Consider the following 23,379-nt stretch of genomic DNA (forward strand, 5'->3'; position numbering starts at 1 on the left):
AAGATTTTCAAAATCAAATAATTTTGTATATAATTAGTAAAGATTAACTAGTAGATCAAATCGAATATTTCCTCTCTTATATAAACATTAGGCGTAAAACTATAATAGGATGAATTTTTCCCATATATATTTTTCAAAATTTTATCCTAAGATTAAATTTAATTATAGACATTTTAATATAAAATAAACTAACCTAAGCACACTTATATTTTTTCTGGTAAAATGAAAAGCAGATAATTAATAATAAAAAAACTATAATTATGTAATTTAATGAGCTATACACCCATAGCATCCACCTGGGGAGGAGAGTGAAGCAGCTTGCAAATCTGTCACTCGAAGCAACACCTAACCTTGCCAAAAACAAAATCAGCACAATTGTTACCCTCACGCAAAGTGTGCTCTATAGAACGCAGAAACAGTCCAATTTCAAGCAATTAAACGATTCAAACCATAAAGACAAAGTTATATCTGTGACAATTTGATGCCCCTTAGTAACCAAAGTGAGTAGCTCTGCGTACAAATGTTATCAGTTACTCCAATATTTCCATGAAACCCGCAAATACATCCATTAGTAGAGTCCCCAAGAGGATCACCAAAGCCAGCGTTATAGATTAATTATATAACTCAAGACAATTGATTTGAACTGATAAAATAAATTAAACATACTATATATAAGATTTATTCTCCTAAAAAATAATGATCACACACACATATATATAGTTTTTAGAATTAAGTTTTTATTTTTCTCCAAAAATATCATTATGGATTATTTATTTAACGAGTTAAATAAATTTATAAAAAAAATTGTCAGCACATCTTAATATTACTAAAAAAAATAGATAAACATAAAATGATAAAATTATAAACATACATTCGTTATTCTCGAACGCTTTTCAGCCCTTCTCTGTTTTTTTCGGGTGTAATTAATTTCAAGTTTTGAACCCTTCTCAATTAGTTACATTAGAGCATCTACGTTGCTCAATGCGTTGTTTAACAAAAAAATGTTATTATTTTTTTATATTATATCTAATTTTGAGTTGCTTAAAATTAAAGAAAATTATTACTCATTAATTATTTGATTTTATATTAAATATAAGAGAAAAATAATAGAATATTTATGAATTAAATAACTTGTTAATAAAAATACCCATTTAAAAGAAAATTATTTAAATTGCTTAAAGTTAGAAATACATAAATTAGATTGTTGATATTAACATTAGAGATACTCTTACATGCTCATATTACCTGAAAATCCGGCTAGCGGATAAAGAATACCAGGGTCACGATAGTAGAAAATGAGCCCACGTTTGAGGGGTGTTGTGGATTGAATTTGATTGATTTTGAAGAGAAAAATCATTGGATCCAATCAATTATTTCAGTTTTGTTATTGATTATTTAAGGGATTTAATTTAAATTTTTAATCCAATATGATCTGATCCAATCTAAAATATTTTGGATAGGATCCATTTTTGGTATTAATCTTATTTTTAATTTTTTTAAAAATACTAAATAAAAAATAAGATATATAATAAAAATTAATTTAAAATATCAAATATTTTATTTATATGTGATTATATAATTAATAATGAATATATACACATTTTAACTCAAATAATTAGTAAAAATATCTTTAATTAATTAATTATATTTTTCATAAATAGATATAACCTATATGATAATTTTATAAATATATTAAAAAATGAAAATAGAAATAAGTGATACTATAAATTTATGAATATATATACAAGTTTTTGTTTGAATCAATTTTTAAAATTAAATAAAAAATCAAATCCGATCCAATAAAAAAATTGTTTTTAATCCGTTTAATTTTTTATTTATTCGATCTTCAGTTCTTTTGAATCTGTTTTTTTTTTATCCACATTGGATTGGGGAGTTTATGAACACCCCTACTGTGTACCAAGTTCCCTGAATTGTTAAGAAAGAATCTTAGAATTCAAAAAATATGAATACAGGAGTTTGGGCCTTACTATTGGTCCTGCCCCACTCTGGCATATATGTTAAATGCATAGCACCAAGACCAAACTAGTTCCCACACCTCTCAGATCATTTGCCAGCTGATTCCAGCTCTTGCCGGTGAAGTTCCATGGTCCATTTGATTGCAACGAACTTAAAAGGTAGCCTTGTTCCTTAATTCAAAAACAACTCTCAATCCCTCCCCATAAAAAAACAATCAAGGAATCATGACATTTCAGAAATTGTCAATGGCCGTGCGCGATCAATATAATGACTCGTACGTCTCAAACTTCTCTCTTAATTGTAAATTTTTTTGTCAAATTTGTTGGTCAAATAATATTTCTCTTCTCAGAACTATTGCATGAAATTGTTAAATTCCTTTCTCTCATTATTCAATAATATTTGGCACACAGGCCGGCCACTTTAGTTCTTGGCATCATGCCAAACACCCCACTGACTATTTAATGTTAAAACATTACGACTGAACTGTGGGGAATGTAATTGTTCGTAAGCTAATGGATTGTTAGGTTGAAATTGATCAACAAACCTAAGTTATGGATTATTGCATTAACAGTTTTTCTATGCCACACCATCTTCGCCAGGACTAAATTGAGGAAGGAAAGTTCCTCCCATGTCAAAAGAAGCATTAGTCTTTCTATACCAGCATGGCAGCATCTCCTTACTAACTTCCAAAATTGCAAGATCATTAATTTGAACATATACTATCCTGGCAAAGTGCCAATATTTCCAGGAGGGATATTCTTTGGTTGCAAATGTTTCACTGAGGAAAAACAATATTATGCAATGTTAGTTGAGGAAGTAAAGTTCATCTCATGTCAAAAAAGCATTATCTAGCCTATCTACCAGCATCCCCCTTACCAACTTAATATTTCGAGATCATTAAATTGAACATTTCTTATCCTGCTCCTGCCAATATTTTCAGGAGGGGCATTCTTTGGTTGCAAATGTTTCACTGGACAAAAACAATATTATGAGAAGTACAATGAAGTTGAGGAAGTTAGAAAGGGGAACACAAGGAAATAAAAAAAAAATGACGTAGAATAAAACATTAAAGTTTAAACCATTGAGGCAGACCAAATTAAACGTTATTTTAAATAATGCTTTCACATGTTCTTCACTCGATCCCACACAAAGCCAAGAACCATCACGGATCAACAGGCATAAGATTTTTCAGCTTGACATTAGTTTCAAGTTTGAATCTTGAATACGTAACTATGGTAGAGCTTTATTGTGTGCAACACTCAGTTCGAGTAGCATTGGCTCTCGTAGAAGATTCCTATGGTCTCTTAAAAAAAGGGAAGTATTCTGCTGGATATTGAAAATCCTGGAGGGCTTCGGCATAAACATCAGTTTCACCAAACTTGTACCCATTGTCAATAAAAACAACAGCAATGAAAGAGTGGCATACTATAAGATTTAATTGTTTTCATTTAATGGAAGGGAAGGGGGCTTGAGATGTAAGAATGTTGGACTAAAATGGATGACCAGACCAACAACATAGTCCAAGTGATCATACAAATACATACATGAATGATAAAAATAACCAAAAAAGGGGGGGTTATTAAACGGAAAGTCAACTAATGAAGCGGGCATTACTAGACACTACTACTTAAAGATCGAATTGAAGGAACCAGCAAAGAGCCATTCATTAAGTAGAAGTGCACAAATACCATGTTTCTCTATGTTCAACCATTTGAAGAAAGGGAGAAAAATGGAAGAGAAAATAGCATTACAGAAACTTAAGAGGCAAAGGATAACCAGAAATCCAGAATGCCATAGTGAATTTACTGAGTTATGAATAAACTGTAATGTCTCAATCAGGAATAGAATAAGAACCTTCAAGGTCACACTTGCTAATAGATGATAACTGTGCACATTAGTCCAGAACATCCTAATTTGAATTAGGTCCAACCGTTTTGTTAATATTGAAATCATAGTGTCATTAGTGTGGCTTGGAGAGTTTTGGCAAGCTAGTGCTCACAATAGGTGCTACCATATCTTGATTATTGCCCGTAAAGGCTCCTAGAGAAGTTTCACAGTTAGACAGTGCAGCGGAAGGAAGTTTCTCCACAACAACTTCGGCAACATTTGAGTCCAATGTTTGAGAATTTCCATCAATGTAATGCTAGCTTGTTCAACATTGGAGGTACGAACACACCACCAAAATGCATTTCAGAACTATTTTCAACTTCCCCTGATCTTCCCATATCAAGAACAGACCTTTCAGTGCTAGCAACTACAAGCACAAGAACCTGTGGAACGTTAGATAACAATTTTTCTATTGGCCAATTTTCAGAATATGATAGACTTGTTTTTGGAGGAAGTGCACACACGCATAACCTTATTACAGAATACCTAAAATTTCATCATTCAGAAAGTCACAACATAAAACTAGTGCTGGATCACCACCATAGTTACGTGCCACTAGGTTACTGCAGGAGTTACTTTAGAACTCACAACCTGATTACCTCAACAAGATCCCTTCATCTTGTTCTCAATTTTCTGTCTCGATAAAATAAACACTCGAGGTTAATAAATGTTAGCTCACTGCCTAATACCTAAAAGGATACATATCTAGTGAACAAATCAGAAAACTGCAAGAACACATAACCTTGGAACGAACGAGTTTGCCAAAGAAAGTGATTTAAATTGAACATACATCTAAAGAAATTTTTTAAACTAGTTCGGAGGCTCACAACATATTTCTAGGATCATCTTGTGGGCGAGGCATAACATTCCCTAAACACCAATGCAAATTATTTGCAGCACTGATACAATATTTTGTTGGACTCTACTCCTTTAACATCCAAACCAGTAATACTGACTCGTGTTACACGGGTGTCAAAAATCTTACATGTTTAAAATATTATTGTTTACAAGTATTTATTAATAAAAATTAAATGAAAAATTAGTAGATTAAAGTTTTTTAGTAGATTGAACTTTTTTAGAAAATAAAACAGCCAAATATTCTATTTTTTATAGCTATTTACTGAACCAATTGGTTGTCATTCACTATCCACTTGGCAGCCAAGATGTGCAGTTTTGGCCACTGCCATATGACTTGTATTGTTGCAGTTGATGGAAACTGATGTCATAGTAAAATCAATATTTGCAAAGACATTGGTAACAGTTAAAGCATATGAGTTCATATATATAAAACACCATAGTTGCATACTTGCATTAACATTCTAAATGATTTTTAGTAGAAGAAATTTGGAAAATACAAGTAAAACAATTTACTAATAAATCAAGAGATGATCAAGAACTGTTCAGTCATGTGCAACTTTATTTTGAGGTCAAAAAATATGATTTCATTCAAGCGGGAAAGCATCATAGAAGGAAGCAAAAAGCATCCACCATTATATGGAGTGTAATTTAACCAACCACACTTGTGCAGAAACTTAGCCCGATTTGCTGATAGATGGATGCTTTAGTATATTGCAGTGGAACATGAGACACAAGAAAAAAAGGAGTTACAACCTTCAGCTATTTCTGCACAACCTTCCTACAAGTGGTCAATGCATGGGTTCATACAATTTTCTTTCTTTCGTGGAACAGTTGTAAACAATCAGTGAATCAGTTTCAGCCTTAACATTACAGGAAAGTCGTGCAATTAGAGACTCATTGCTAGATTTCTTCTATGTTAGTCGGTTGACGTCATACAAATTCATAAGAAGCTTATCAATAAGTCCTGATGGAATTGCTCTGACATCTGAAAATATTTAAAGAAAACAGGTAGTGAAGAAATAGAGGCAATGCACAGTAGCTTGAAACTTAAATTGTTGACAAAAAATATCTTACCACCACAGCAAAATCATAAATGATAAATAAAATAAATATGTTGTTAGTTCAAACACATTCTGAAATATAATTCTGAAGTAATACATGTGTTGCGTAATAGGATTTCTCCTTATATTAGAGACCTCCTACTCTAGAGTATAAAAATGTATTCTACCTTTACTCTTAGGTGAGACATGATTTGTATAAAGTTCTCTAATTATATTATCTCCATAAATCACAGAGATAAGATATAACTGGGAAAAGATATGCTCAAATGTAATTAAGATATGTTTAATACATGATAAGATATGGTGATAAGATAACATACATTTGTAATGATCGGCCCAATGCCTAGTGGGCTAGATGTGATTGCTTATTGGGACTCGACCAATGACTCAGTTAATTGGGCTCGACCCAATGAAAATCAGACAGGACACGGTCTCTCAGGCCCAATTATGAAATATGAAAAGTCTAAAATATTAAGTTGTTAATCCATTGAACTCGTCCAAATGACTTAATCCAATGGACTCAACCCAATGGGGACCGGAGGGTACAACATGTTTACAGAATTCACCCCTTGAAGAAAACAGGAAATTTTTCATGTTCAAAGGACAGAACATCAAACCTGAAGTCCTGAACCTAGTGTGTCCTTCTATCACATTTTATTAATTTGGAGATATTTGGCATCAAAACTTCACCAGGTAAAACTACACATCCTTATGAGAAACAGAAGTTAGGTTTCTCCCTTATCAGTTACCACCATTCACCACCGCAAATAAAACAAAAGCCATACTTCAAGGTGTAGAATTATGCGGTTGACAAAGATGCATTATCTAAAAAGGAAGAAAAAAGTCGACAAAATCACACAAGATGATCAATTAGAACACTAAGAAATAAAGTGAAACATGATAAGTCTGAGCACCGAGCAGATTTCCCTGTAAGAACAACTCAACATTCTGTTATTAAGGCATATGTGAAATATCCTTGGAAAAAAATGAAACAGAAAAAAATAGGGGGGAAAGAACTTATATGTAAATGAGAAAAAGAAAAAGAAAAGAAAACAAGGTGCAAAGAAAGAAATGCAAAAAAAGAAAGACTATTTTTTCATTAGGGAAGACCTGGATAACATTAGTTTTATATATTTTGTTGGGTTTACTATTTTTTTGGATTTATGTTTTTAGTCACTAATTTAACTTTTAATCAATGAAAGTTTTTAAACTTTTAGTCACTAAGTTAACTGGTGGTGTAACAGTGATGATAGTCTAATTACTTTTCACATCATCAAATAGTCTAGTTAAATGTCATGTTTATTTTTTTTCATAAATTACATTTTTAGACCCTTATCAATAATTATAAAACATATATCATTTTACTTTGTACATCATATTTAGTTGCTTTTTTCAAAATATTTTCAGTTCCATTTTTTTTTTGCTATTTATCTTTGTTACACTTAAATTTTGTATTTATAACAAAGATAAATTTAAGATATTGTGAAAGTACATTTTTCTTCTTATTTTTCTCATTATTTATGTTTTTGTACTTTCACAAGAAAACTTGAAAATCTCCAACATATCAATAATCTCCCTTAAATTGAATCAAAACTATTGGAATTAAGTGTGAAGGTGAAATCTTATTTTGAAGAAAAATGAACAAGTTAAGCAAGTGAGAAAGACAACAAACCTGATTTTTTAAGATTTTAAATTTAAGGTAATGTTAAGTTCACTTATATAATGTATTTATGATTCATTGGTGAAGATATCTCTAATATTTTACCCTTCAATTCACCAACAATTAGGGGTGTTTACGGGTCACCCGCAAATTCGAATTGACCCAAATTGATTCGAACAATTTGGGTTAGGTCGTTTATGTATTTGGGTCAAAACCAAATTAAACCGATCAAAACCTTTCATGTATGGGTTGAATTACGGATTTAGATTTATAAATCTGATTAAGATCGAATCAAATTGACCAAAATTTTTAGACTTTAAATACTGTTAATATTGAGACTCCAAGTATTAGAACTGTACGTGTTAGAATTCCTAGTATCAGACCTTCTTATATTACTTTTATATACATTATTATTTGTTTCATCTTTTTTAAATATTTTTTTTTTCTGAATCATATTTTATTCAGCAAATCTATATGCAACAAATCTTATTACAACAAAACTTATTACAATAAATTAGTTTGTAGACAATAATTGTGATTTAGATTATTGTAGTAGATCTCATTAAAGAATATTTTATTTTAGTTTGTATTAGTTTATTTTAGAATATTATGTTGATGACATTAAATGAATCAATTTTATTATTTTTAAATATTTGATAATATTATGTTAATTTTATTAATATTTGGATGAATCATGATATAAAGTAGTAGTTCTAAGAAAAAAAAAATTTAAATAAGTAACTCATTGACCTCAACTGAACCGAACCGTTTATGAATGGATTGAATTAGGTTGAGTTTCAAAAAAAAAATTGAAAACTAAACTAAACCAAATCGATCAAATTTGATTAAATTAAATCCTAAATTTGATCAAAATTGACTCACCAACACCCTACCAACAATTGGTATTAAACTTCATACCTTTGAGTTTTAAGTCTTGGGTTGGAGATCTCCCTAGTACCCCTCCATTTTCCAACAACTACAAACAAAATAAGACTCCAAGTTCGAACCATATAAGAGTATCAATTGACAAAATATTGCCATAAATAAATTTACACTTCCAACAATTGAAGTGTCGATTTTTTTTTTTTAAATAACACCGCAATTCCGCAAACATGTGTTTTTGAATAAGGAGATAAGAACATAAATAAGATTTTATAAAATTAAAAAGGGAACAAATTTGTTTGACCAATTTTTTTTTGTTAAAGCCCCTACCTTTTATCATAAGAATCCAATGGCAGTGGGGAATTGATTAATGAAGGACCAATTGAAATGCTTCAAGCTGTTACTTTGTGTTGGTTAAAAGTTACGTGGAAGTAAACTGATACAATATATGAATCAGATTTTATAAATTTAAAAAGGGAACATAATTCTGTAAAAAAAAAGGGAACATAATTGTTTGACCAATAAAAATGGTTAAAGCCCCTGACTTTTATCATAAGAATCCAATGGCAGCGACCAGCGACACCAGTTGAAGGTGTTGCTTTATGTTGGTTAAAGATTAGGTGAAACTAAACTGGTACAATTTAATTGGTTGGCAACAATTATTTTATTTATTCTTTGACAATTGTCTTTAAGAAAAATAGTTAGTAAAAACGTTTAAAAATTAAAATTAAAAAAGGTTTCTCTCTATACTTACTTAATTTTAAGGAATTTTAATTATTATTAAAGATATCAATTTAAATATTTTTTTAATTCTTGTAAAATTTAAGCATATTATTAATTCTTGTAGATATGATTAAATTTATTTTTAGTCATTTAATTTTATTTATCAATTTCTTAATAACTTTTTTAAAAAATCATGTCTTTACGTAATAGTGATGCAGCCATCTAGTCATACCAATTAGTAACTATCCTGATATAACGTATAATGTGTCTTGTCTAGCATGCATTTTATATCATTAGTAAGTAGCGGTAAAAAATGTAAAATTCATTTATTAAATTTTAATTAAAAAAAACAAAATCAATAAAAAAAATCAAACAATAAAAGCGATATTTAATCACATTTATCAAAAATAAAATCACATTTGACCAAAATATATAGTAATAATATTCGTTGGAATTACCATTTGAAATCCTAAACCAAAAGGAAAACGCAAAAGCGACCAGCTAGTATTTTAGAAATAAAAAAAAATACGTGCCTCTAATATGTTTTTGATTCCATCGAAAGTCCAAAAGCAAAAGTGGAAAAGGTGAAGGCCACTGAAAACCATTATAATTCTGTCATCTTTTTGAAAGCTAAAGGCCGTGCTCATATATCAAATTCAATTGTTCTTAGTTTTGTCAATAAAAGAAGAAAATGGATCGATCGTGCTTTTCAGAAAGTCACCAACCAAAGTGACTAAACACGATAGAATTAAGGTATGTGGGGATCTTTAAATTTTAGTGACCATTTTGTTTCATTCCCCGCATCTTCCTTCTGTTCGTCACGTAAACTTGCAAGATGCAATTGTGCAAACCATCCATTTGCCATTGAATCTTTTTTCTTTATTATAATGTCAGCGTGTAAATTAAGAAACATACAATATAACGTATGCTGTTTGTTTATAAAACTTTGTTAATTGATTCATTTTGACAATGAAAAGTATAATACTGCAATGGAAGTCAAATACTTTTAGATATGTTTCAAAATTATTGTCCACTTTGGCTTTCTGTGACTTAAGGGTTAAGTTTATTTTCAAAGCATGTTTGATGCATTGATGTTAACATAACATGGAAATAAATTGTATGGGTTTAGTGTTTTTTTTTTTATCCAAATGTTAATAATTAATTTATTAATACGAAAAATCAAATTTATTATTATTTTTTCCTTTTTAATTATTCCATCAATCTTATATTTTCAGATTTAGTTGTGGATTCCTCTTATGTGGCAGGTGACATATAAAGAATATATTTTAACAATTATGAGAAAGTGACATGAGAAAAAAGTTGTTCAAATTTAATAGAGGAAAATAAAAATATTTTTAAGCAATTGTGGATCAAACTTGTCCAATTTACTTGGACCTTGGAAAAATAGTTCTGGCCAAACTTGTCCTCGAGGTGCGAGCATTCAAAGTAATCAAATGTCTTCCACTATTCCTAATGCCCGTACCGGTAACATTATGATTTGCAATCAATACTTCAATGCACTTTATTTATGTGGGATTCACAATTTTACATCCGGATACTTTAAAAGTGACTAATTTATTTTATAAAATAAAGTAATTAACTTTAGTTGTTAATAAGAAAAACAATTATTAATATTATGTGTATATATAATTAATCATAGAAATATTATAATAATATTAATTATTGATTTTTAAAGTGAATTGTCCACTTTAGATAAATTAAATCCGTCAATATAACATGTGTTAAGGCTTAAGTTAATTAACTTTTGAGTAACAACATGCATTTGAAAAATGCTCAAAATTTGGTACTATTCAGTAATCCACCTCAACCTATGAATTATAGTGATCAGTATTATTAAACCTTATACGTGATAAATAGGAGTATGGAGTGAGAGTCTGAGACTGAGACTGTTATGAGAAATTAAAAATATATATTTAATTATATATAAATAGTTTTTTTTTTATCATTCTTTAATTTCTTATTTGGAATTTTGATTTTTTTTCTTTTACAATTTATATTATCAGATTTTAAAAAATCTACAAAAATTTTCCAATCCACAATTTTACGTAAATTTATTTCTTTTCTTTTTTATATTTTAATTAATTAATTTTAATTATTAAATGTTAATTTACACATTATTAGAATACTGACATATCAATAGTCAATTATTAAGTCAAACAATCAACGTAAGCAAAGTTGGTTATGGGAATAAATAATGAATTTTCTAACATTTAAGAACTAAAATCATAGGAAAAAAATATGGAGACTAAAAGTAAAAGTGTGAATAAAAAATTAAAAGGAACCCAAATTGCTATTAAAATAAAAAAGACAAATCAATATAGCTAAAAGATTAAAAAACGAAAAAGACCAATTAATCAAAATTATAATAGTAAGAACTCAGGTAGACATAACATAATATATACTTCACCCATCAATTTATTTAGTTCATTTCATGTTGGCAACTAGTTCAACATTTTATTTTGACACTTGGATATTGTTCTTCCATCCTCTTATGATGATGACATTGAAATGATCAAATTGAGTGATATTGGTCGCTGGACCTTCCATAAATCAACATTAAAAGTGTCAGAGACTCACAGGATCGAGATGTAGATTCGGGCAACACCAAAATGACCCACTTTCTCTTTCAACTTATGGCTTTTCTTTTTCACTTCTGTGGTTCTATCACAAAGTTTGGACTTTGGGAGGCCTATGAATTATGATAACTATATGTCAAGTGGTTACTCATGGGTTATCCCACGTTGTAATTAAGGACTAAGGAGCAAAAATATAAAACATTATTTAACATATTGTGACTGTAGTGTACTGGTGGTAAATGTAAATAAAATAAGAGAATACCATGCCTTATTACAGTATTTTTATTTTTTTACAAACTCATATTAATAATTAGTATGATATTAGAAAAACTGGTATCATTTGTGTGGCGGGCTTTGGCCCCTCAGTATCTCTTATATAACTCTAAACTTTATAATTTATTATCAGTTACTTTATTTAATTAACAAGTTGAATATGAAATGTAAGTACCGCGCCTTTCCAATTAAACATTATAATTTGTCATAATAATAAAGTAAATAATTTATTTTATTTAACTTTATATATATATAAGAAAATAGTAATATTAAAACCTTATTAATTATTAGTGCCTTATGGGAAGATACCATTTGAATTTATTTTTTCACTACCTAAGCTTTTTGTTTCGACATAAAAAATAGGAATAAAAAACAATATATTGTTTAGACCAATAAAAATAAGACATAATGAAAACAAAATTCTTCAGTTCACCTTATTTAAATGAGTAGAAGAGTGAATAAAAAGATATAAAAAAAATGTGTAAAAACATTTCCATTTTTATATAAAAATAAGAATGAAAAAATCATGAACTCCGTGAAAAAAAGAGGGGAAAAAAATAAAAATAAAAACAAAGAATTGTTTTTTTTACATAAAGTCCCTAACTTGACTAGATGTTTTTTTACGTAGTTACACACAAAAACACTTATTACCATACACTTATTGTGCTGTAAAAAGAAATGTCATACACTTAATTATTTTTTTTCTAAATTATATTATTTTTTATTAGAAATAATTTTACTCCGAATATAATCATCATAAATGATAAAAAAAATCTTTGAATATTTAATGTAATTATATATCCAAATTTTGAATATGAAATTTTTAATTAAATTGAAAAAATTTCACGCTAATTTTCCACACACTCGATATTCATACACTTATACTAAATGAAAGATAAAATGAAGAATTTTTTTTCTTCTACATTTTGTTTTATTTAACTTAATTTTTTTCAAAAACAAACATAGGATGAATTATTTAGCTCCTCTATAAGGGAGATACATTACTATCAAAATAGTGCAATGAAATCCTCATTAAAGAATCGAGAAAAAAATTAAAAGAGAAAAAGAGTAAATATTGAATAAGAAAGGGTAAAGTCCATGTAAAAAAAAAAAAACACGATCATGTGACAGTGTAAACGACTCATGCGATCTTCTTGACTTAGGCTAGTCTCGCACTTCATCATACGACATGGGTCCTCATATGACACTCTGTCGTCAAGCTGTGGGACCCACGCACCACTAAGCACAAATACGACACTGAAAAGTGAAACCTGTTATCCCTATCCGTGCTAACGCTACTACCACCAGAGTACCACTATCCCAATTCCCAAATTCTCTTTCATAAATCATTATACTAGAAATTTAGAATACTCGCGGAATGTACTTTAAACTTACAAAAGAAAACAAAGTATTATATAGTTTTTGGTTGACCAAAATAAATAATACATTCTTTTATGAAATGAAAATATACTAAAATTTAATTTCATTTTTTTTAATGAAAATTGAAACTCTTAACTATTACCTTCATAGACAAAACATTAACAAAGATTCCAAATTAAAATTTATTTACGATAAAAAACTAATGATGAATTTTTTAATAATTTATTGTGCATGGAAAATAATGTAATAATTGATTAAATAATATTATTATAAGTTATAAAATTTGCAAGTTATCTTTTTCTTTTAATAATTTTTTTGTCTATGACCAAAAATCTTCACAAATAAAACTGTGATATTAAATTATTAATCCACAGATGATGGAGGGCATTAACTAAATAAAACTTCTCTGAAGTTACCATTCTAAAAACATTATCATCATAATATTAATATGAGATTCTGAACAAATTTTTATTTATCCAAACCCTTTAAATAAAAAAATAAATGTAATATCTATACAAGTTTTTTTTTGTCGTTATTGGTATTGATTTTCTTTTTTTGGTATTTATTGGTAAAATATTTTAGTCTTTTAAATGCATGACACACCAATTTTTTAAAATAAATGATTTTTTTAAATATCTCTCACTTTTCGGGCTGTACATTGCGAATGCCCAAAGGGCATGGAAGAGTTTTTCTTGTTATCAATATCTATTTTCTTTTTAACAAATGTCCAAAGAATTTTAGTTAAAAAATTAAAAAAATTATTTTATTGAAATATATAAAATTATTTATGATTTTTTTAACATTTATCTATGATTTTGATAATAAATATTTTTTATAAAAAAAATTCTTAACCAATTTAGAAAAACACTTTCTTTTCATCTGTACACTATGAAGAATCAACATCTATTATTTAATTTTAGTGTAGTAGAATGCGACTAACAGCGAAAAGCGATACCAACTTCTATTCTGGTATGTTCTTCTTCTTCTTCTGCCTAGAAACAAACTGAGAGAGTAGTTCACTTTCTGTATTGGTTTCTCACATTTCTATGGTTTCATTTTAGCAAAGCCACACACCCTAGAAAAAAATGGAGAGTATCTTCCTCTCCTCCTTCAAGTTTGCACTCTCCCTCTCACTCCTACTCCACTCACCTTCTTTTTCCTCTGCTCAGATCATGCAAGGTATCTTTCTTTCTTTCTTCATTCAATTCTCTTCTTGTCTTTTCTCAACACCAAATCTTTTCCAGCTCCACCACTTTTATTTACTCTGCAAATGACGTCTTGTTTTAGCAGTTGTTGTAGTTCTCTGCCTCTGCTTATCGGTTTGTTAATATTTCTGCTTTTTATTTTCTTCCTTATTTTTCTCCGCGTCTGTGCTGTGCCCGAAGGTGTTCTTCTTTGGATGAAAATCTGAATTCTGAGAACTCCTTAGCAGTTGCTTTTATCAATATTTCTCTAAAAAAATTAATGTCTTTCTGGTTTATACTTTGGATCCTATGGAGCAAAATAAATTTATTTACTATTTACCATCCTGTTTTAGAGAGATAGCGGTGATTATTGATGCTTTTGCGCAGTGTATACATTAACAATAAACAGAATAGGAAAAAAAAAATACTAAGATCTAAGCCTCGATGACAGTTGATAAATTGATTCATACTGGTTCGGTTGGATATGAGATCATCGGTTAAGATCGAGTTTTATAATGGTTAATGAATCTTTATATGAAGCTTTGTTTGTTTCTGTTTAGAAAACTTTTATGATGGTTAATCTCCTGGACTTTGTCTGCAATATTTTTGGTAGAGTTTGGAATTAATTCTATTTATTTAGGCTGCTATGAATTACAAAATATGTCATTTTAAGCAGGTTTTGTAAGTTTGGACTGTGGAGGTACAGAAAAATTTACTGATGAACTTGGTCTTCATTGGACTCCTGATGATAAGCTTACGTATGGACAAATAAGCACTATATCAGTTGCAAACGAGACACGGAAGCAATACACAACACTTCGACACTTTCCCGCTGATTCCAGGAAATACTGCTACACTCTTGAAGTTGTTAGCAGGACGAGATACCTATTGAGGGCAAGCTTCTTATACGGGAACTTTGACAATAACAATGTTTATCCGAAATTTGACATTTCTGTTGGGGCTACGCATTGGTCTACTATCGTTATATCTGATGCTAATAGCATAGAAATGCGAGAGCTTATATTTTTGGCTTCGAGTCCTACAGTAAGTGTATGCTTATCGAATGCAACAACAGGACAACCATTTATATCTACACTAGAACTTCGGCAGTTCAACGGTTCGGTTTACTATACACAATTTGAGCAACACTTCTACCTTAGTGTCTCTGCAAGGATAAATTTTGGTGCAGAGAGTGATGCTCCAATTAGGTACTTAAGTCATTCTATATGTTGCTTCATAATCTGTTCTCCTACTCATTAACATTTGAAAGAATTTTTTATAAGTGTGTGGATATGGATTAATTTTGATGGATTGAGTATGTAAGAGTATTACAGGGTCAACAAACCATATTGTTAAACATGTACACGTCCCTTACATATTGATATCCCTCTTGACTAGCCGACTAGGTAAAATCATAGAACTTTCCTTTCGTTTCAGAACTTCACAACTTTGTCATTTCAGGTATCCTGATGACCCTTTTGATAGAATTTGGGAGTCAGATTCTGTGAAGAAAGCTAATTATCTTGTTGATGTTGCTGCTGGAACTGAGAAAATTTCTACAACAGTACCAATTGATGTCAACAGAGATGAAATGCCTCCAGTGAAAGTGATGCAAACAGCTGTAGTGGGTACTAATGGATCTCTAACTTACCGGTTGAACTTGGATGGTTTTCCGGGTACTGGTTGGGCATTCACCTATTTTGCAGAGATTGAAGATTTGGATCCCGATGAGTCTAGAAAATTCAGGCTAGTACTTCCGGGTCAGCCAGATATTAGCAAGGCTGTTGTAAATATTGAAGAAAATGCTCAAGGGAAATATCGCCTCTATGAACCAGGATTTACCAATATATCTTTACCCTTTGTGCTCTCTTTTAGATTTGGCAAGACATATGATTCTTCTAGGGGACCTCTCCTAAATGCCATGGAGATAAATATGTATTTGGAGAAAAATGATGGCTCTCTAGATGGTTAGTTCTTTAATAAGAAACTACATGTGTGTGTTTTTTTAACTAACTCGCAACAATGTAGAATAACTATTTAGAAAATTTGTTGTACCATGTGGATTAATTTATGTACTATGTGAATGGGATTTTTTGTAGGAGCAACAATTTCCAATATACTTTCACACTACTCTGCAGCAGACTGGCTCCAAGAAGGTGGTGATCCATGTCTGCCTGTTCCATGGTCATGGGTTCGATGTAACTCTGATCCACAGCCAAGAATAGTTTCAATGTAAAGGTTAATTTTTTTTAGGTTATAGTCTTGCTTATGTATGGTTTCCTTCTCTAGCCCAAAAAGGAAAAGAGAAAGGATAAGTTCAGTTTATATATGTTTTAAAACTTGATAGAGAAGTGCAAGTGATCTTATAGTTAATTTGTTTTCATGGTGGTGACAGCTTGTTATCCAATAAAAACTTAACTGGAAATATTCCTTTGGATATCACCAAATTGGTTGGTTTGGTTGAACTGTAAGTTTCATCATCTTAATTTATAATATTTTTGGTACTTAGCTGTCAATGTTTCATGTTTGATCCATTATATGATTTAATCCTTTAATGCAGATGGCTTGATGGAAATATGTTGACCGGTCCATTTCCAGATTTTACTGGATGCATGGACTTAAAGATCATGTAATCCCTGATAATTTCTTCCGCTTGTCATGTTATGGTGTATGTAATAGTTACCTAAGTGCAATTTTTTCCTTTGCAGTCATCTTGAAAACAATCAATTGACAGGTGTGCTCCCAACCTCTTTGACAAACCTTCCTAGCTTGAGGGAACTGTAAGCCTTCTAAAACTTATATATCAGTCGTTTTATCAAATTGGAAACATTTATACTTCTGATACATCCAGTTATGATCTTAAATAGAATATATACCTCTGTTGATGACCCTGGTGACTGTAGTCATGTTTAAAATAATACTTAAGTTATTATGATTTATACTTTTTGCTTTATTTTGAGATAATTATGCAATGCTTATGATATTTGCAGGTATGTGCAAAATAATATGTTATCTGGAACAATACCATCAGAACTTCTAAGCAAAGATTTGGTTTTGAAGTGAGTACAGTTTCAACATTGTATCTTAAGCATAAGTTGGGACCATGCAACATTACTATAATAGAAAATGGAGGAAAGTATTGGCAGGTCTCATCTTAGAGGATAATTGATAAACATTTCTATCTTGTTAACTATTTTCTTCTAGATGTTATAATCTTTTCCTGGTTCATGCTTAGTGTTGATATCTGTAACAACATGAAACAAATTTGGCTGCTATGTAACTAGAAAAAGTAACAAGCCAAGTTTGATCCATTAAGGTGAAGATTATTTAGGAGAAAGGCCTAGAGTGTGTGTGTGTGTGTGTTTTAAAAGAAAGTTTCATGTCAATGGGCTAATATCCAATCATACTTTCTTCCCCTACTCTTCCTGTATTTTGTTCTTTCATATTTATCCTTGTCTCTTTCTTTTAGATGATTCTCGTTTAATCTTTTGGACTTTCAGCTGAATGTCATATTGCTTAGATAAACATTTAGTATCTATGAGCTAATCTTCTTAGTAATATTGGATGCTACTTTAGTATGCTTGAATTTTTTTCTCTCAGAATGAAATTACTTCAAATCTAGTTGAAAATATATTTCTTGTAAATCATTGTTTATTCTTTTGTTGCAAATTTTCTAATTATCTCTTCACCATATTTATGTGATAACCACTACTCTTTTTTCTGAACAGCTACTCTGGAAATATAAATCTTCACAGAGAAAGTAGAATAAAGGGACACATGTATGTTATCATTGGTTCATCAGTTGGAGCTTCTGTTCTACTTTTGGCTACTATTATATCTTGCTTATATATGCATAAAGGGAAGAGAAGATATCATGAGCAAGGTAGAATTCTAAACAGTTATTTATCGTGTCTGTTAGATATTTGAGATGATAAAACATGGTTTATATGTTTACACTTTTATAGGCTGCATTGATTCTCTCCCTACACAAAGGCTGGCTTCTTGGAAGAGCGATGATCCTGCAGAAGCTGCTCACTGCTTCAGTTATTCTGAAATTGAAAATGCTACAAATAACTTTGAGAAAAAAATTGGTTCTGGTGGTTTTGGAGTTGTATACTATGGGAAGCTAAAAGATGGAAAAGAGATAGCAGTTAAAGTTTTAACCAGTAATTCCTATCAAGGCAAGCGAGAGTTCTCAAACGAGGTAACCTGCATTTAATAAACCTCTCGAAGTATTCCAGCATTGCACTGTAACTTATTATTTTGCGTGTGGCATTTTCTTTTTATGATCTTTGAGATTTTGCTTTGTTTCATGGATGTAAAACATATTTGTCAATAATTGAAATAATGCATGGACCAACGGAAATTTCTTGCAGCAATCCCTTGAGAAATAAAAGTAGGTTGTGGCTAATTGGCAAAAATGTTTTTAATCTAATTTAAAAGAACAAATGAATGAATATACTCTGGCCATTACTCATACACTAATCATCTTAAAACAGCTTATTTAAAAATAAATAAAAACCTTGAGTAAAACCATGTTCTTGAACAGGACAGAAAGTTGCCCTTGCAGAAAATTGTAGCATATTTTTTGGGTATTTATCATCTAAGTTCAACTGTTGTCCCAAAGTGGAAACATGTTTTACAATGTTGCATGAGTAAATTTATAATGACTGAAATTGTGCAGAGAACTTTAAAATAACCCATCTGTCTTCCAGAAACCTTTATTTTACAGGTCAATTATTGACACAAACTGGAGGATAGACATCATTACCAAACATTTCTAGTGCACTATTCTAAACTTAGATCTGCATTACAGAGCTTTGGCTTATGGACTAGAACAAAGTGGTACCATTAAGTTATTTGGTATCCACAATCTATTCTGCAGTTAAACTTCAAGTTTTCTTCTTAAACCTATCAATCACCAATGAATTTAGAATGGCCTCTCCGAGCTTGTTTGGGATGATGGGAGGAAAGGAATTGACAAAGGAGGAATAAAATTTAGGTTGAAAGTCTGATTACATTGTTTGAAAAGATAAGAAAATGAGATCAAACGAAATGGGGGTGGCATTTTGCATTAGTTCCATAAAATACTACCTCTCCAAAAAAGAGAAAGAGTTGAGAGAAAATAAAAAATGAGTTTGTGATATTTTTAGATAATTATTTCACAGGTGAATTTATAGGTTTGCAGTTTTCTCATCATTTACCATTTCTTTCTATTTTTTTGCCTGCCCTCTTTTGTTTCTAAATAAAGCATAAAGTAGATAAAATAGTTGCAATTTTCTTACTAAATTCTATTGTAATTGAATTGATGTTTTTCTTTGATCCAGGTTACTCTTCTTTCAAGAATACACCACAGAAATTTGGTGCAGCTGCTTGGTTATTGTCGAGATGAAGAGAATAGTATGCTTGTTTATGAGTTCATGCATAATGGCACTCTAAAGGAACATCTTTATGGTAAGCCTGCATGATTTGAATCAAGGAGCAGAAATCCATATGTTCATAATTATGTCAAACTTCTTGTAGGCCCATTAGTGCATGGACGGAGTATCAATTGGATTAAGCGCCTTGAGATTGCAGAAGATGCTGCCAAAGGTTTATGATTTTTGAATTATTAAGCTAATGCATTTAAGAATATATAATTATTTTTTCTCTAATTTTCTGATTGAATGTCCCTTCTCTTATGATCAATCACACTATAATATATTCGCATGCTTGTTCAGGGATTGAATATCTTCACACGGGTTGTGTTCCTGTCGTTATCCACAGAGACTTAAAAAGCAGCAATATTCTTCTCGACAAGCACATGAGAGCCAAGGTCTCAGATTTTGGTCTTTCAAAACTTGCTGTTGATGGAGTTTCCCATGTTTCAAGTATAGTTCGAGGAACAGTAGGATATCTGGATCCTGAGTAAGGCCTTTATCTAATTTTAGTGAATTTATGTGTTTAAGCAAACAATGTTTTTGTGCCTTGATCTTAGTTGGATGACTAAGCTCAAATCGCCTTTGCCTCAGTAACCTCAAATTTGTCCTTGAAATCTTTTCTTGACAGGTACTATATTTCCCAGCAGCTGACCGACAAGAGTGATGTTTATAGTTTTGGTGTAATTCTTCTTGAACTCATATCTGGTCAAGAAGCAATATCAAATGAAAGCTTCGGTGTAAATTGCCGAAACATAGTTCAATGGGTAAGTTTTGATTTCTCTGCAACATAAATTTTTTAAGAGTATAAAGAAAGCCATCTTAGTTTTTTTCCCCTCAAATGATTTGTATAGTATTTAATTTGCAAGACTGAAAAAAGTAAGTCATATTAACATTTAACATGCACAAGAATGCATGTGTAAATTTATGAAATTGGCAAGCTATATGCTTCTTTTCTAAAATTAACCTAGCAATATTTTTAAACTATATATGTTAAATTATCTAAAACTAAATTTTGGTTGCCTGCATCGATGTTTTTCATAGGCAAAATTACACATTGAGAGTGGAGATATACAAGGTATTATCGATCCCTTGTTGCGGAATGACTATGACCTTCAATCGATGTGGAAAATAGCAGAGAAAGCATTGATGTGTGTTCAGCCCCACGGACATATGCGACCATCAATTTCAGAAGCTCTAAAGGAGATCCAAGATGCAATATCTATTGAGAGACAGGCAGAAGCATTAAGAGAAGGCAACTCAGATGATATGTCAAAAAATTCTTTTCATTCTTCCATGAACATGGGGTCAATGGATCTAGGTGGAGCTGAGAGTTACCTGTCAATTGATGAATCAATTGCACAGCCTACAGCAAGATAGATATCTCTTGTAAACAAAAGCAAAATTTTCTCTCTTTTTTTTCTTCCTCTGATTTTATTTTTTTCTCTCATTACTTCTTTTGTATGTGGAGGAGGCCTTGTTCATATGTGGTTTAATGATTGGTTCCCCTCCCAAACAAATGAACAGTATATATGTATGTATTTGGAGTTAATGCGTTCTGCCTTTGCAAGCACTGATACATTGTATACATTGAATTGCCATGGCAGGATGTCAATTTTGAATAATTATTGATTTTTTGTTTCATAGCATGATACTAAAATTCTAAAACCGTGGAGGGGAAGTAGTAGTGATTGAGGTAGAACAACATTACTATTTGTTACAAAAATTTTAGTACAAACTTGCACGAATTTTATTTGTTTACTTTTTCATTGGACAATCTTTTAAGTTCATAGACGGATTAAATTAGAGAAAGTGATTATCCCATGTCATTCGTATATGAGTTTTGTATTAACAAAATTTGCAACAATAATTATTTCCTACTGAAAGAAGTCTTACTAAACCAATGATCCTGATCATGAATTGGAGCAGGCTGATTTTAACTTCGGGCCTAGCCTCATTGTCGGCCCAAAACAATCTAAAGAGTAGAAAATAATTTTTGCACACCTTTTTTTAGTAGGTTTAATTAATCTTTAGTCCCTATATGTGTGCCAATCTTTTGTTTTAGTCCTTAAAACTCTACATTTTAATACTTATACGAGCAATTTTTAATGTTTTAGTTTATGTTAGTTTTCTAGCTTTAAATCTGTTACAGAATAGAGGCATAAGGACTAAAATGATTTTTTAAAGAGAATTGCTTGTATAATTTATGTAAAAATTAAAATGTAGAATTTTTAGGTATAAAGACAAACAAAAAATGTGCAGGTTTAGAGATTAATGATTAATTAAACCTTTTTTTCTATTTGTATTGGTCAACGCTTTTTTTTTTCTTTTAATACTTAAAATGCCCTTAAAACTTCAGAACGTAAGTTTTAGAGTTGAATTTTTTTGCCTTGACTTCCGAAACAATAATTACTAGCACAAGTTCGAGTTTTTTTTTTATTACGTTTCATAGCTATTTTTTTTTTATTACGGCACAAGTTCGAGTTTAGAAATTATAAAATTATATGAAAGGATTTGGTTTCTTTAACGTAAAAGTAAAGTAAGTAGTTTTAATTGTTGATAAGAAAATCAATAATTGACACTCCTATATGTATGCATATGCTTGTAATATCAAAAGTTTTTTTTTTTTTCATTCGCAATTGAAATTACTTTACTCTCTAAAATGGGTTGATCACTTTAAATTGTTGGATTAAAATTGAAAAGATCAAAACATAGACATGAGAGAAAGACAGAATGGTAAAAAAAATTAGAATTGGGAGATGAATAATAAGTACAAGCAAAAAACATCAATAGAAGATGAGAGGGGGAAGTGACGATAAGAAAGTTATTGAATGAAATAAATATTCACTACTTGAAGCTTCTAATTTGGGAGAAAGGATGTACAATTCATCATAGATGAAGAAAGTATTTTGAGAAGAAAAAGAATCACATTATATAAACAGAATTTAATTTAAATATACTTATAGTGTAAAAGATTTATATTTTTATTTATCTATAAATAATTTATTATAAGATTATTAAAAGAATAAACTTGTAGTCTAATTAATATAGATATGAATTAAAGTGGTATATAAATAACAAAAATGAATGAGCAAAAAATAAATGTTTTTCAAAATGTCCAGTCCGTAAATAAAAAGGAGGAAACGACTTCTGAATTCTGATAGCAATTTGGAAAGCATTAAAGAAGGAACCGCAGAAACAGGAAAAGGCAAAGAAAGGAGGGACTCCGAGTACATTACACAGTCCCAACACGTGGTCGAATCACGCACCTTGTCAGAATCATTTATGACATTCACCACCAGAAACACCTTTTCATCATTTTTTTAAAGTACATATTTATATTTAAGTTTGAAAAATGATAGATAATTAATGTGTGGTTCAATTTGAAAAAATATTTTTATAGTTCATAATTGTTTTATTGATATCCATTTCAAACCTGATTTTTTCTGCACATACGAAAACCTTTTAAAATAAATTATC

The 23,379-nt window shown here is 30.3% G+C and overlaps 1 protein-coding gene across 2 annotated transcripts; it reads left to right on the top strand.

The window, feature by feature from the left end:
• Positions 1-14,187: 14,187 nt before the first annotated feature.
• LOC114400787 (probable LRR receptor-like serine/threonine-protein kinase At1g67720) lies at positions 14,188-21,553 on the top strand. 2 transcript variants are annotated; one of them, XM_028363423.1, is made up of 16 exons: positions 14,188-14,267; positions 14,360-14,477; positions 15,159-15,690; positions 15,944-16,449; positions 16,582-16,714; positions 16,878-16,949; positions 17,043-17,111; positions 17,191-17,262; positions 17,473-17,541; positions 18,211-18,365; positions 18,448-18,686; positions 19,810-19,936; positions 20,006-20,074; positions 20,203-20,389; positions 20,531-20,666; positions 20,944-21,553. In XM_028363423.1, exons 2-16 carry the CDS (start codon positions 14,384-14,386, stop codon positions 21,277-21,279), a joined length of 2,796 nt encoding a protein of 931 aa, XP_028219224.1. In that variant the 5' UTR covers positions 14,188-14,267; positions 14,360-14,383; the 3' UTR covers positions 21,280-21,553. The 2 variants fall into 2 exon arrangements, with proteins under 2 accessions (XP_028219224.1, XP_028219223.1); XM_028363422.1 differs by lacking the exon at positions 14,188-14,267 and having other exon boundaries at positions 14,274-14,477.
• The last annotated feature ends 1,826 nt before the right edge of the window (positions 21,554-23,379 follow it).

The sequence above is a fragment of the Glycine soja genome, chromosome 19 (assembly GCF_004193775.1).
Source record: "Glycine soja cultivar W05 chromosome 19, ASM419377v2, whole genome shotgun sequence".
Classification (NCBI taxonomy): domain Eukaryota; kingdom Viridiplantae; phylum Streptophyta; class Magnoliopsida; order Fabales; family Fabaceae; genus Glycine; species Glycine soja.